This window comes from Diceros bicornis, chromosome 22 (genome assembly GCF_020826845.1).
Source record: "Diceros bicornis minor isolate mBicDic1 chromosome 22, mDicBic1.mat.cur, whole genome shotgun sequence".
Classification (NCBI taxonomy): Eukaryota; Metazoa; Chordata; class Mammalia; order Perissodactyla; family Rhinocerotidae; genus Diceros; species Diceros bicornis.
Genome location: NC_080761.1, coordinates 17,773,640 through 17,790,033, shown reverse-complemented (window position 1 = coordinate 17,790,033; position 16,394 = coordinate 17,773,640). Strand labels below are relative to the sequence as shown.

The window sequence follows — 16,394 nt, the reverse complement described above, 5'->3', positions numbered from 1 at the left end:
CAGTTTCTACACTTGCGCGTGGGGTTAGTGCTATCTTTATCCGTAAATTCAGCAGCCTTGCATCTTGAAGGTCAGTGGTTCTGGATCTTCATGTGGTGGATCACATGATGAGTGACCACTAGACCCCAGTTATTTTGGGTGACACAGATCGGCTGCTCTTCATAGGCAGGGGCATATGAGAGACCTGATTCAGAGAAGATGTATACCCTAAACACACTTGGCACAAACAAAAGCTCCGGGAGTGTGGGGGTGTGAGACCTCTAGGTGCATCTATTTTAATTCTATATATACAAATAAATATATACATGTATATATATATATATATATATATATTTTGTAACTTGTTATAATCCTTTTTCATTAATTGTGATAGTTCGTAATTGATTAGAATTTTTGTAAAGGAGTCAGAGAGGTGTGCTGGGTCTCACGCTTCAATAGGCTGTCATTATAGGAACTGGCAGCTGTGCCAATTAGACAGTTAACACAAGCTTGTGATTTTGATAACAGAATTCAAAATCATTCTAAAAGATTGCACTGTCACAAAGATGTGTCTATCAGTGGGCATTTGTTTAGTCTCATGGGATCTCTGTAGCCCCCGAATCTATGAGCTTCCACACATACCGAAAGGAGCCCTTGGGAAACTTAACCACATTTTCACTTGAGTTATCCCCAGGGTGTGGATTGTGCTTTTGCAGTGACATCCCGGATAGTAATCGCTGTTCACTTAAATATATAAAATATTGGAAAATGATTTCCTACAAGGAAAACTTTTCAACTGGAAGTATACAGATATCGTACTTTTCATTAACTCCATTCTTATACTCCTTGTCCCCTAGGAGCCAAAGCACTAGGTTATATCATTTTTTAATAAAATATCTTGCATTATATTAGCTTCATGGTTAATTTGGTACATTTTCCCTCTTTTTGTTCAGATAAGCACAGCCGAGAGCGCTACCTGTACCAGGGGGAGTGTTGGGAGAGCTGCCCAGAGGGCCACCACCCTACTGAGGGGCATGCCTGCCTGCCCTGCCCAGACAACTGTGAGCTTTGCCACAGTGCACACGTCTGCACACGATGCATGAGTGGCTACATCATGGTGCCCACCAACCACAGCTGCCAGAAGTTACAGTGTGGACAAGGTAAGGCTGCTCTGGGGTCACTGCCCTGTACCAGGAGGCAGCATGAGGAGCTGTACTCCTGGATGTCCTGGAGACTGGAATTGTCTTCCTGGCTTTAATGTCATCATCTGGAGATGACTCTACATGACTCTATATGTCAAGTGGGGACAGTAATAGCTGCCCCTCTTTCTTGCCCCACACAACTTTTCTCTGGGTTTCCCAAGGCACAATCCAAGGACACAGGAATGCAGCTAATCACACAGAAAGTGATCTTGAGTGCAGGGTTTGTGGGCAGGGTATGGTGGAGAGAAAATTAGTTACAATCCAAAAGTCCTGGCCAACTATTTTCTCTTTCCCAATTACTAGCTATGAGACCAGGGCAAAATTCATCTAATTTCTCCATGCCTTGGTTTCTTCATTTGTGAAAAGGGGAGCATAGCACCAAGACGGTTGCTGTGAGAAGCCAATTAAAATCAGCCCTCCTAAATAAAACTTCTTGGAAATAATAAAATACTCTGTGAATCATATGTGTTATTGTTATTGCCAAATTCCTTGTCTTATATGGGAAGAGGGAGATTAAAAAGCAGCACTTATAGCTTTTGTTCTCTTCCATATGAGAATCTTGCTGACTTTTTCTACTCTGTATAAGAATTATGCCTGTTAGCAGTTAAGTGCACGCTCCGCTGCTGGCGGCCTGGGTTTGGATCCCGGGTGCGCACAAACGCACCGCTTCTCCGGCCATGCTGAGGCCGCGTCCCACATACAACAACTAGAAGGATGTGCAACTATGACATACAACTACCTACTGGGGCTTTGGGGGAAAAAAAAAAAGGAGGAGGATTGGCAATAGATGTTAGCTCAGAGCCGGTCTTCCTCAGCAAAAAGAGGAGGATTAGCATGGATGTTAGCTCAGGGCTGATCTTGCTCACACACACACACAAAAAAAACCAAAAAGAACTATGCCTGGTCTGGTGCTGAAGAGAGCTCCAAGATGTTTCTAAAGTAATTAAGACAGTCACTCCTTTTTCTCCTTAATGTTTACTAGTGTATTATAGGATCTAAAACTTAAAAAAAAAAGTGTTTAGGAGCACTGATAAAAAGAGACAGAGGTTCATCATTTATATACCCAAGCCCATATCCCCAGAAGCAGAACTTATTCATTTAATAAATAAAACCTACCAGCTTGACTTCAAAACTAGTTGCTTGGTGTGTAGTACAACTTTGTTCTATTTGTACCCAATCAAGCTGATCCAAACTATTCAATTAACAGAAGGAGATAAAAATGAGTGTGACACATACATATATGCTCAAGGATGGTTTTGGGTTTCATAATTGCTCTATGATTTCCTTGAAAATAAGCTATGCACCCACATATTTTCATAGCAATTCATGTGTCTCCACTCAGTTAAAATGGATTGTGTTTTTCACTCCTCTCACTGCGTAGGTGAAGTCCAAGACCCAGACTATGAAAAATGCGTGCCTTGTGAAGAAGGATGTCTGGGATGCAGCTTCGGTATGTCATCTTCCTTTATTACTTAAAGAGTTGAGATAGCTGTGTCCTTTTCCACACATCCTCATGCTGTCATTGCTTCAGCAGGGACTCATCATTGTGTCACCATCAGTGTCACCATCAACATCCATTAAGTAGGCTCACTCCCATGCAAACAGGGTCACAGTGAGAGATGCTCCCTTTTGAGGCAATGGATAGGTCACGTGTCTTTGTGAAACTCAAATTTAGGAAAACACAGTGGCATCTTTTCCTCTGGTTGTTAGCTAATTGGCAGGGGATACCTACAGCAACCATGTTTCAGGGTGCCTGGGACTCAGCCTCTCCTTAGCTTCTCAAGGTGACAAATTTGAAGATGAACAATGATGGGAGAGAAATAAACTCAAGCAAAGAAATGTCTAGTTACTCTAACTCAGTATGTGAAACACAAAAGCTTGTCAGGAGTTTAGAGACCTTCCTTTGCAAAAATGACTCTATTGCTTGGAACCTAAGACAATCCTTTCAGAAGAAAGCAACGTGGTGACAGTAGAGTTTGAAATCTCTATCATACAATGAGAAGCACTTGTCAGTCTTCCACCTAATTCTCTAATTCAAATCATTGGCTCTTCCTTTCTTCCCCTCACACACTTGTGGTTCTCCTGTGGAGGGGGTGAGAGGGGCAGTCTGTACCATACAGCACCATTGGATTGGATGTAAAATGAAAAACAGGGAGGCTACCAAGTTCCAAGGAGGTATGTTAATGTAAATTTAGGCAAGATATTGAAAATGATTAGCACTTGGGTCTATGGATCTTTGAAAGGAAATTCAACCTAATTAAAGATGGATGGAATAATTTCTCTTCATGGAGTATTCTTGAAGCCCTGTGATTGGTTAACTCATGCTTCTAAAACTTTAATGTGCACAGAAATCATGTGTGGGATTTGTTAAAAGGCAGATTCTAGTTCACTGGTCTAGGGTGGGGACAGAGAATTTGCATTTCTAACAAGCTGGCAGTGAAGCCAATGCTTCGTGAAGCACTCATGAAGTTGCAAGTGGTTAGATTGTGCCAGGGTTGATTAGACTTTTTATTGGCCTTACCTAATGGATTTTCTTAATTCTTAAATATTACACATGAATTATAACTTATCTGAGGATTGTCACCATCTCTCTTTGTCTCAAAAGATAGATATATTTTCTATCTCTCTATATGGAAAAGATACATTTTCTACAATATCTGTAACTACAAAATAGAGCTTTTAGGAACTTGACTACTATTCCCCCATTGGCTTCTACTATGAATTGAGGCATATATTACCGGAAAATAAAATATAATAATGAAATTGGACTTAAGAAAGGGGTAACATTTAGAGTCAGAGAATTAAGGATAAAATGCTAATTTTCTGGAAAGCAAAAATAGACCTAAACATAAGTAATAAAATCACTAAAATTTAAAAGATAAGCAAATTCCAGTATCTCTTGTGAAGTGATAGGGGGTGGTCTTTCTTGCAGGGAGCAAGGATAAATGTTTTGACAATCTTGATTTCCATTTTTGCTCATTTCAGACCATATTTGCCCATTAGGTTTAACACCTCAGCTAATTTTTGTGGTCTCCATTTGCACCTTTGCTATTGTGGGTTGTGTGTCCACACTAGCAACTTTGTGCATCATGGAGATGTGTGTGTGTGTGTGTCTGTCTATAAAATCTCAAACCTGAGATTTTGGCTCTCAGGTTTAAAGGGGTGTAGGAATGTGTGTGGACTCATTCAGGATCAGTGAGGTTCTTGGCTTGGAGGTGGGGACAGTGACAACCATGATCACTAGGGATCTACATTGTGCCCACCCTTCCCTTAGCTGACCCAGCTAAAGATAAGACTGAGGTATAGCCACTGGAAAATGAATTCCATAGCAGACCTTGGCCATCTGGGGACTCAAAATCCAAAGGAGTCAACTTGCAAAAAGAGATAAATTAGAAAGTTTGATTCACTTTACAAAGGGCTATTGAAATATTTAGTTCATTCGCTCCTTTAAGAAACTTTGTCTACAATGTGTTGAGTGTTCACTGTGGCACTGGGAATTCAAAGTTGACATGGCTGTGGGTCCCACTGCAAGGCTCTCTCTGGCTGTCACAAGTAACAGCCTGGAATCAAATCTTTTACAAGGCAACCTGCCAGAGTAGAGAGAGGTACAAAGTTCTGTGGGATCACAGGAGAGGGTGACTAGAACATTCTAAATGCTGCTAATTCTAATTTTAAATTCTAAAATTTCTCTTGGTTTATAAAATCTCTGTATGTTGGACTTGTGTATTTTTGGATTGCCTTGGCTGAACTCAATTATCATCTTATTTCTGAAGCCTTTTTTGATCTCTCCAGGAGAGTTAATTCTCTCTTTTCTTGTTTCCCCTTGTTTGTAGGCCAATGATAATACTTTTTACAGCTGATTTGTGTAATATCTGGTGCGTACACATCTTTCTGCCTAGAAACTAAACTACTTGAGAAAAGTTCTATGACTCGTATGTGCTGCTCCCACAAGAACTAGCAGCACGCCTAGGATATAATAAACACACAATAAATGTAGAAATGTTGTTTATGGGAGAAGAAGAAGGAAAAAGAAATCATATGATACAGAGATAAATGATTTTTTGCGGAATATTAGAACTATAAGGGAGATTTGAAGAGGACACAGTTTATTAAATTTCATAATTTTAATAAGATATGAATACAAATTTTAAAAAATACGAATAATATGTCATAGATTTTCCTGAGGTTATTTTTGTGAGAAGGGACATCACCCTTTGGAGAGAACTCAGCTTCATCCAATTTTAATGACATAGATTCATCTTTGAACCAGAGATAGATGATTTCTCGAGGAGTTAGAGAAAAGTGATATCAGTCACTTTGAGACATTTTCTCTACACCATGTAATAATTAGTTGTTGGAAATAGTGAGATTTTTTTCTGTTTCTTATTCCTTTCCAGATATTTAGTGTAACTATAGATTAAGATCTTTTACCCCCAATAAGGAAGAACTCAAACTCAAGACTGACTCTGATCTTGTCTAGTTCCTGGAGGGAGCTATTTGTTATTCCAAGGAAAGATGACCAGAAAGGGGACAGAAAAGGAAACACATGACTGAAAAGTGACTGTTGTATCATGAGGAAAATATTGAATTTTATATTCTAGGATGAAACAGGGATGTTTTTATTAATAGGGGGTTAGATTTCTCCTCTTCTTTTTTTTATTGGGGTATAATTGACATATAACATTATATTAGTTTCAAGTGTACAACATAATGATTTGATATTTGTATATATTGCAAAATGATCACCACAATAAGTCTAGTTAATATCTATCACCTCACATAGTTATCAAATTTTCTTGTGATGAGAACTTTTAAGATCGTCTCAGCAATTTTCAAATATGCAATACGGTGTTATTAACTATAATCATCACACTGTATTTTACATCCTCAGGATTTATTTTATAACTAGAAGTTTGTGCTTTTTGACCACCTCCACCCATTTTGCCCACTCCTGCATCCCCTGCCTCTGGCAGCCACCAACATATTCTCTGTTAGATTTCTCTTCTTTATCAAGCTGAAAACAAACAGATAGCATTTTATATAATACTGTTTTGTTCCAAGAGGATTTGATGCCAAATTCTTTGTCCTTCTAACCAATATCTTGAATGGAAATTTTAACTGAGATAAATCTAAGTGTTCTAAATTATATTTCTTCATTAATTGAGAGGATAAATAAATGGAGTCATTTTTATCTAATGTTTTGAGGCACTTTTGTTTTTAGTTTGGGGAATGTAGTAACAGGTATGACATTTGACTATAACTTAAGATTTGGGGCCCTTACTTACATCGCCATTGACTTAATAATTGATTTTAATCAAATTGCATAAGATCTCTTCCTCACCTTGTCAATAAAATAGAGGTTAATGTGCCTTTATCTTGGCTCAGAAGTGGATGATAAAAATCCATTAATATTCGCTCATTAAAATGGCTATCATCCCTACTCTTGAGGAAAAATATACACAGATTTAAAATTTCTAAGTACTTGCAATAAAAGAAAAATGCCATAAAAATTGTGTTAAATAAGGGGACAAACATTTATACCAACAGAATTTAGAAAAGGAAGGAACCCTTGGGCACCGAAGTGGTCAAGGGAGGCTTCCAAGAGACGGGACTTGAGACGAGCCTTGGAGTTTGAATGGAATGTAGTCAGATGAGAGGGCAGGGCTGCAGCACAGAGGGACTTTTGACCTGGACAGTGGCAGGAAGACAGGGCTGGAGGGGACACTTTCTGCCCTGGATTTCAGAACACTAAATGTACCAATATTGCAGAAGGAAGAAGTAAATCTAAGGGAATGGGCAGAGGGAAGTTTAGAGAAGTGGTTGAAAACCTTATCTTGAATTCTAGACTCATGAGTTTAAAAATATTCTGTGGCTAAGAGGGAATAATTGATGGTTCTTTTAAAAAAAAAAGAGAGAATGTTTTGAGAAAGTGTTTTAAGAAGACTAATTTGGTTACTGTGTTAACTGTGTTCAGGGTAATTGAAAGGAAGAGAGGGGGTAGGCAAAGGAACCAGCTAGAAGACTATTTCAGAAATCTGAGTGTGAAGTAACAGGAGCCTGATCGAAGGTAACAGGCAGGAAATTATGAAGAAAGAGCTAGGTTTTAAAAATCAAGTGGAAAAAATGCCCTTAAGCATAAGAAAAGATGTTTAACCTTGTTCATTATATGAGAAATGCAAGTTAAAACTACAGTGGCATACCATTTCTCACCTATCAGACTGGCAAAAATTCAAAAGCTTATAGCACACTCTACAGTCAAGGCTGTAGGAAAACAAACACTCTTATTTATTTCTGGTGGAAAGACAAAATGGTACAACCACTGTTGAAGGAAATTTGGTGGTATATAACACAATTACATATGTATTTACCCTTTGACCCCACAACAACTCTTCTAGAAATTTATCCTGAGGATACACATACACAAATTCAAAACAGCATATTCACAGTGTTATTCATTGTGGCATTATCTGTGGTAGTAAACTATTTAAAACATCCTAAATGCTTACTTATGGAAGACTGGTTGAATAAAGTAAGTACACATACACAACGGAGTACTATGCAGTCATAAAAAAGCAAAAAAAAAGCAAAGAAGGTCTATGTGAACTGATAGTGATTTCATGATATACTGTTAAGTAGAAGGCGAGGTGCTCAAAAATGTGCATAGTATGCTACATTTTGGGTAGGAAAAATGGTGAAATAAAGTATACGTGTGTGTATACATTTTTTACTTATTTTTTAATATAGAAAGGATAAACCAGAAACTAATGAAAATGGTTTCCTATAATGAAAGGGGTAAAGGGGATAGGTGTGAGACCTCTCCAGGTGTATCTTTTTACATAGTTTTGACTTGAACCACATAAAAGATTACATTTTCATAACAAATGACACAGTAATTAGTGTGAATGGGCCAATTCCAGTGGGAACTGACCAATTTGGGATAATGCGAACATCAAAAATTATTGATGATGAAGAATTACAATTTAATTAATAAAAATAATCCATGTATCAATAGTGATATTTAAAGAAGAGAGAAAAGAAGAGGGAGGGAAAATAGAATAAATAGAAAAGTTCTTTACAGAAAATTTTCAGCTGGTGTATATGCAAGGAAAGAATTAGAAAATCATCATTTTACATCCTCTAGTGTATTGACTCAGGGAGAATTATCAGTGGATGCTAAAATAATGAGGTGGAAAATTGTTCAGGAACAGGATAATCACACAGACTCAAAGTACTTCCATAACTAATAGTTAATTACAATGGAGAGATTTTCTGGTTACCAATTTAACCAAGTTAATACAATCAGCATTACAATCACTCATTCCACACAATGTGATATCATGTGTTTCCTGATGTGATACATTAACAAGTACACAACCTCACCTAGTATCCTTGACAAAAGTGTCTAGACCAATGACTCTCAACTGGAGGTGATTATAACAGTAGGGGACATTTGTCAATGTTTTAGACATTTTTGATCGTCATGACTGGGGGTTGTTACATCCTATAATGCACAGGACAGCCCCTCTCAACAAAGAATTACCTGGTCCCAAATGTCAATGCTGAGGTTGACAAACTCTTATTTAGTCTGAAGGCAATTATAAGATAAATCCAGAATGCAAGATATCTATAAGACAACTGACCTGTACGCTTAAAAAAAAATTGATATAATGAAAAAAAAAAGTAAGGGGGAGAAGTAAAAGAGAATAAAGAGCAAAAACAACCAGGAAAATGCGTAAATATTTACTAGACCCTGGATTATAAAAGCTTTAAAAGATATTTTGGGACAATTAGAAATATTTGAATAAAATTGGATAATATTGCTGAATTAACGTTCCCTCAGATGTGGTAACTGTGTTGTATTGAGTAGGAGCAGGTCCTTTGCTTAGAAGATGCATGAAAAAGTATTTAGGGATGAAATGTTGCGATGTCTACAACTTACTTTCAAATGATTCAGAACACAAAGGATCTAGGTGAAGCACACAAAGTTGTTCATTGCAGTACTATTTCAACCCTTCTGGAGGTTTGAAAATTTTTTTAAAGTTGGAGGAAAAAAAATACTTCATGCTCTGCCAGCTGAGAGGGCCTAGAAGCAACAATACCCCAGTAGCAATAAGCACACCTAGTGCCCAGATCTTAGTTTCTATTACCATTCTCTAATACCAGGGCTCCCTGGAGAATGGGCTGATTCTCCAATACCAGGGATCCTTGGGGTGGGAAATATACAAGATAAGCCTGTAGCATCTTATAGTAACAGAAAGTAAGGAAGTGCTCAAAGGAAAAAACCCCACAATAATCTGGTTAAAGGGACATAGGGGACAACTGAAAGAGGTCCCAATAGCCAAAGATGGAACAATTTGGGCAATAATGTAAATAAAACAGTATTAGCTTATAACCCAAAGTTTAAAATAAAAATCCATGAGTTCATACAGATATAAATAAACAAATGGTTGAATAAGTAAGTAAATTGGGGAGAAGAGACAAATCTTCAGTGCAAAAGAATTCCAAATCACTTATTCAGCACTCCTCCCTCCAGGGAGTGGAGCATAACTCCCTACTCCTTAAGTGTAGGTTGCACACAGTGACTTCCTTCCAAGAGCACAGTGTGAAAGGGAGGAGCAGAGAAAAACTTCACAGTGGAGAAACCTGACAAGCACTACCTCCTCCAGGGGATCAAGGTCAATATTAGCAGTTATAAATCATATTAATAGCCTGTACCTTTCATGTGATCTGACGATAAAGGCACTTTACCTCTGTGGTCTTCCACCCCAAAACCCATAACCCCAGTCTAATCATCAGAAAAACATCAGACAAATCCCAATAGAGGGATATTTTATAAAATACCTGATTAGACTCCTCAAAACTGTCAAGGCTGTCAAACAAGTGAAGTATGAGAAACTGTCACAGCCAAGAGGAGGCTAAGGAGTCTTGACAGCTAAATGTAATGTGGTATCCTGGATGGGATCCTGGGACAGAAAAAAGACCCTAGGTAAAAACTCAGGAAATCTGATACATTACGGACTTCAGATAATAATAATCATGTTATTACAATAATAAAGAGCATGAAGGAACTCTTTGGGGTGTTGAAGATGTCAATGCAAATAATCCACAATCAATCTATAAATCAAAATTGGGGTGAGTTTATTATGAACCAGGTCTGAGGAGTATAGCTGGGGGCTTTCCTTCCCCAAGGAAAGAAGGGCACCAAAGAAGTGGGGTGTACAGAGTGATTATATATCGTCTTAGAACAAAGAGCACATACAGATATGACAGGAATATCTCTTTTACTGCTGTCACTAGATGCTCAGCTAGCACAGCAGGTCAGTGGTCACAAGGTGAGTGCAGCAGGTCAGTAATTAATCCTTAGTTTCCAGGAAGAGATGCTTATCCTTAAAGAAATGCCAATATGGGAGGAAACTACATCACTATCTTTAAGGGCATGATTCTCGTCTTTGGGGCATAGTAAATGTATAGAGCAGATGTGCAATGCATGCTCAACAGGCCATGTCAGGCCCTTTTGGAAAAACAAGGTCAGGTCAAATTAGCTTTACACCAAATGGCTTCCTCCTATACTCCAATATATCCTATTGCTTTTCATTTATTTATCAGAAATGTCCTATATGTTGATTGTTGGGGGTGATTATGTGACTGTATGCATTTGTCAAAATTCATAGAATTGTACACCTAAAAAGGAAAAATATTACACTATGAAAATTATATTTTAATAAATTTGACTTAGAAAAATACAACATTAGAATGGACCTATTAATGCCCCTTTCCCATCTCTACATAGTACAGCTATAACAGTAACCTAATCCTAGCATTTATTGAACACTTACTAATGTTCCAGGTGTTGTGCTAAGTTCTTTAAGTGTATTACTTCATTTAACTCTAAGGAGTAGATGTAATTATTGTTCTCATTTTGCAGACACAGAAATTAAACTCAGAACAGTTAAGCAACTTGCATAAGGTCACAGAGCTGATAACTGTTAGAACCAGGACTTGATTCTGGATAGCCCAAGACCAAAACCCATGTGCTTTGTGGCTATTCTATCTATACCACCCAAAGTTCTTCTTTTCTAATTCTAGAGCAAACAGTATTATGCTTTATGCAATAATAAAAAGATAAAATAGGGGCAGGCCTGGTGGCGTAGTGGTTAAGTTCGCATGCTCCACTTTGGTGGCTTGGGGTTCTCAGGTTTGGATCCCGGGTGTGGACTGACCCACCGCTTGTCAAGCCATGCTGTGGCAAGCATCCCACATATAAAGCAAAGGAAGATGGGCACAGATGTTAGCCCAGGGCCAATCTTCCTCAGCAAAAAAAGAAGAGGATTGGCAACAGATGTTAGCTCACGGCTAATCTTCCTCACACACACACAAAAATAATAAAAAAAGAAAAAAAATGATAAAATAAAAGTTTATTTTCTGCTCCTTTCCTCAGTCCTACACACAATAACCGCTATACTTCATTTGGCTACAACTTTATGCCTGATGACATAACTGAATTTACCAGTCGAACAGTGAAACTGTTCGTAATAGGCATGCAAATTGATTTGGATGACTGAATCAGCCAAATCAATTTGCATGACTCTTCACCTGAAGTTGTCAACCTTCAGGACCTACATCCGGAATGTTCTGACATAGACGGAGCAAATAGGGGAATCCTCCTAACAGCAAGACTGAGAGAGTAGACAGGCACGTTTTCAAGTAGTTCTGGAATCCCCCCTACCATTTCACCTCCCTTCAATTTCATTCACTTCCACAAGGAACTCTTTTGCTCTCTGGGAAAGTGGGTCCCATTATAAAGGTATGATTGGCAGGAGACACTGCTCTCTCCTCCACGCGAAGATGAGGTGAGCTCTCTCCACCCTGACCCATGTTAAATTCAAGCTTCAGCTCCAGGAATTAGAGAACCAACCTCATTTACTCTTGTTACTCTATCTTTCTATTAAGGAGTGAGACCTTGTTCATAGAAGAAAAAAAATATTCAGACATCTGAGACATGAAGTTCACATTTTAGTCTTCCAATGGGGCAGACATACAGGGTTTTTCAAATCAAATATTGTAGTCACAGATCACTATTTATCCAGATCTCCCATTGGACCTTTTCCACAAACTTTCAGGCGAATAAGAACAACATCAAACAGTTTTGGTACCTTCCAAACCAAAGGCATTGCAGAATAAAATTTATACAAGCCTGGTCTCTCCTTTAAATTGGAAAGAAGTTGCTGATTGAAAAGTGAAACTCAGCATTCATAAAGGACCTTCTTTCCAGTAACCTGTGAATCGCTCACTGTCCAGCCGACCTTAGTGCATGACCCAGGTGGTTAGCTACCCTCATCTCCACCGACAGATGGGGAAGGGCAGCTCAGGATGCTGCTTTTCTTTAAAAGGCCAAACACAAGCCAGCTTCAGAGGAACAATCAGAATCTAAATGCACTGTCATGTTTGCAGAAGAAAAGAGAAACAAGCAAGCTCCATTCAACAGTGCTGTCTTAAAAAAACATAAACTGATGGTTTTTATTTTTCATTCATTAGAGCCTCCCTCTCCCCTATTTTCTAAATGACACCTCATTTCAAAGACGGAGGTTTAGAAGAAATGAAACTGTAGAGAGAAGAGAACCCAATGTTGGACAATTTTGTGGAAGTTTTGCAGTTTCATAGTCCCGATTCATCCTGGCTTTCTTTATTAATTCATCTAGCAAATACTTATTGCACATTTTTGTGCTTTCTGATTTCCCGTCATTTGTTCAATTTATTCCACAAATAATAGGACTTTACAACCAATATTTATCAAGCATAATCATCATCATCTTTATTCATCAAGCAGGCAGTATTCTAAACAGTGTAGATGATGTGTGTTCACATCTACAACCCAATGATTTTTACAGATGGAGAAACTGAGGATTAGAGAAGTGTTGAAACCTGATCAATTTTATGCATTTTGGAAGTGATAGAGTAGTTAAACAGTTTCCAGCATCCTTGTGCATAACTTAGTTTACTCTTTTCACAGAGGAAGGAGTTGGCTCAGAAGCTCTTTGTCATGTGTGCACTCTGATAGGCAGAGTTGTGCTGTGATAACAGACTACTGCAAATCTCAAGAACTTAACACAACAAAGGTTTATTTCTCATTCATGCTACATCTCCATCATGAGTCAGCTGAGAACTCTGCTCTGCACAGTCCTCCATCCAGGACCAAGGTTGATGGAGCAGCCATTACCTTGTCGTGGCAGAAGAAAGTACAGTGGCTCTTAAAGTTTTCTCCAGGATATGACACCTGTAACTCCTGCTCACATATTTTTGGCCAAATCAAGTCATACGGTCATGCCTAAGATGACAAAGTGGGTAGGTGCAATCTTCCCATGTGCCTGCAATAGAGAAACTAATATTGTGAACCCTAATGACATTCTCACCATGGTAATGACTGGGACTGTTACTGGTATATTCCGAGGTCTCACATCGAATATGTTTGTACATGTGTCCCCTCTGCTTCACTGAATTGTTTCTTCTGCCCCTCTGACCTTGCCCATTATCTTCCCTTGGCAGTGTCTGACTTTCTCCTTCTTTCAAAGGAGCTCTTCTGAAGAAGCTGATATTTTTTTAACTGATAGAGTCTCCCAATGTATTCTGCTATCTCACTTCTCTGATCCCTGGGCAACTGAAGAGTCAAAAAGAGAACCAGTGATAAACGACATATGGTCAATGGGTGAACTGTCAGCTGAATAGACTTTGACTTTTCTTTACCCTACTCTTTCAAATCCCTTTTACGAGAATCACAATATGCTGGTGTTTCTTGCCTTTATCTGCTACCCAAGAAATGTGCCTGTAGGAAAGCAGTCTTGGGAATTTGGACAACTTTCTCTCTTTTTTTGGATTTGGTTCAAGAAATATTTACTGAGCATCTACATCAGGCTAAGCATGGGGATATGAAGATGAATCAAACATGTCCTCTGCTCTCAAAGGGCTCACATGTAAATGGGACAGACCAGTGAGTCTCAGCCCAGGTGCGCATCAGAAACACCTGGGGAGATGTAAAGTGCAGCCCTGAGACTCATTCCCAGTGTTCCTGATTTAATTGGTCTGGGGTGAGGCTCAGGCATCAGTGTTTTTTAAAAACTCCTCAACTGATTCTAATGTGCAATCAGAGTTGAATAAGATGGGTGTATAAACCACTGATTAAGATGGTGATGATTAAGATGATTAAGATGAACAGATAATTTCAATATCATATTAAAAATACTTTGTTGAGGATGGAAGCTGAAGCAGAGGCAGATACATGATATTATAATAGTTACAACTTAGTGTCCATTCCATGCTCGGTGCTCAGCCAGGTGGGCACTTTAAAAACATGATCTCTAATCCTCAATCCAACCCTTTCTGTTCAAAATCCTTATCCTCATTTTATAGATGAGAAAACTAAGGCCCAGAGAGCTTATGTAATTTGCCCCATGTCACAGAGCAGCGAGTTTTAGAGACAAATTCAAACTGAGGACTGTCTGGCTCCAAACCCACAGAACATCCAGATATTTGCTCTTTTTCCAGAGCAGATTGTACTCACACACCATTTTCCTAGACAATGTAAATGTAAGACATGGAGAGGTCAGCCTGCCATATTTGTTTCATTCTTGGTTATACTCTTATGCTCCTTAGCTCTGTCCCCTGAAGTTTCTCTTTGCTCCTCCTACATTCAAGTTCACATTCTTATGGTTATGGGGGAGAAGAAAATAGTGGTGATGCAGCCTAAGTTCAATTCTAGAGCAATTATCTCATCATCTTGGCTCTTTATGTTATTACGCTATTTTCCCCCGGAGCTGGGTATAATCAGAGTTCCTCCTTCTTGTTGTGTAACTGACCTGGGAAGTCGAGCTGCAAGCCAAGGCTGTCTGGATCACGTATGCTTGCAGAAAGAGAACTGAGCCAATTACGTCTAAAACAAACCTAGTTAAACAAAAGCGCCGCGTGTGCTCGAGCACAACATACAGGGTGGAGGGGATCAAAAGACCGGCTGCCATTCCTGAAAGCAACGTGGGGTCTGCAGCATTAAACATCCAGTGACTGGGGGTGAGGGGCAGTTGGGCTGGTGGGCTGGATCTCACCTTGACAGAACTGTCTAGAAACCAATGAGAATGTCTCTTTTTCATGCATATGAATAACAAGCTGGAAAATTCTTACCAAATTACTTTGCTTTAGTGAAATATCTTTGATTTTTCTGAGATCCCTCAGCAACCAAGACCTCAGATCTGTCTGCCCATCAGGTTTAAAACAAAAATAAAAGTGACACCAGCAGTAGTGACTAGATCTTTGGATGGTTAGGTCTTATTTGATTTTGTGGGATTGCAGAAGATGGAGTCCAAAATCTTACTATCTCCATCCTTCCCCTACCACAATGAAAATCTTTGGGCAAGTCCCATACATTTTCATTCCTTAATTCCATCCTGTTTTATAAAGAAAAACATCCATAAGTTGCCTTCCTTTTACCTCCTAATATTGCCCTAGAGATTATAATGAAAACTAGAAAGACGAACATATCTTGGGATCTCTAAGAGAGAAAAACCAAGAGGTTCTATTATTAACATCAAAGTAAAATGTAATTTGCTTTCTCTCCATTTCTGCCTTGTTTCTTTCCTATCATATCTGCCATCATCAAGAGGCCTGTTGGTATATCTGAGGCCACGTCTAACTTGTATGCCATTGTGTCATAAGCACTTAGCATAGTGCCTGTCACCAGGTAGGCACTCAGTAAATATCTGTGCCTATTGTTAGCTGTCCTTATCTCACCTCCAACACTCCATCTCCCTATGCCACTGCCACATAGCCATTTCACAGTCCTTTACCAGATGGTAGGAAGAGCTTCAAGATCCACTGGTTGAGGAGAAAAAAAATTGATTTAAGTCACGGAGCAGACATCAGAATAGAGAGAAGCTGAGTGTGGGTGGGCTGGGAGCATCTGCATGTTGATACCCAGCTGCTCAAAAGGCAGGTCTCCAAGTAAGAGTTGGGCCAATAATAAGAGTCAGTAAATTTCCTCTGCACCTCTAGAGTCTGAAATTCCAACCTTCCAAAAGTCAACAAGAGGGCAATTTGGTAGGAGTCCAGACTCATCCTTTCCATAAAGTCTCCCTGCAACTCCCACCAGAGAAGCCTTGGCTGCAGCCCTACCAATAGCCTTCAGCTCAGCTTCCAGCAGAGTGGGCCAGCCCAGGGCAGAAGAAACAG

At 39.0% G+C, this 16,394-nt stretch overlaps 1 protein-coding gene across 3 annotated transcripts in view; it reads left to right on the top strand.

Moving 5' to 3' along the window:
- Positions 1 to 16,394, top strand: part of PCSK5 (proprotein convertase subtilisin/kexin type 5) — a 448,916-nt gene that overhangs the window by 336,028 nt on the left and 96,494 nt on the right. For all 3 annotated transcript variants that reach the window (XM_058565628.1, XM_058565627.1, XM_058565629.1), the window contains exons 23-24: positions 933 to 1,139; positions 2,563 to 2,631. In XM_058565628.1, coding sequence (XP_058421611.1) covers positions 933 to 1,139; positions 2,563 to 2,631 — 276 coding nt within the window. The remainder of the gene's footprint in view (positions 1 to 932; positions 1,140 to 2,562; positions 2,632 to 16,394) is intronic.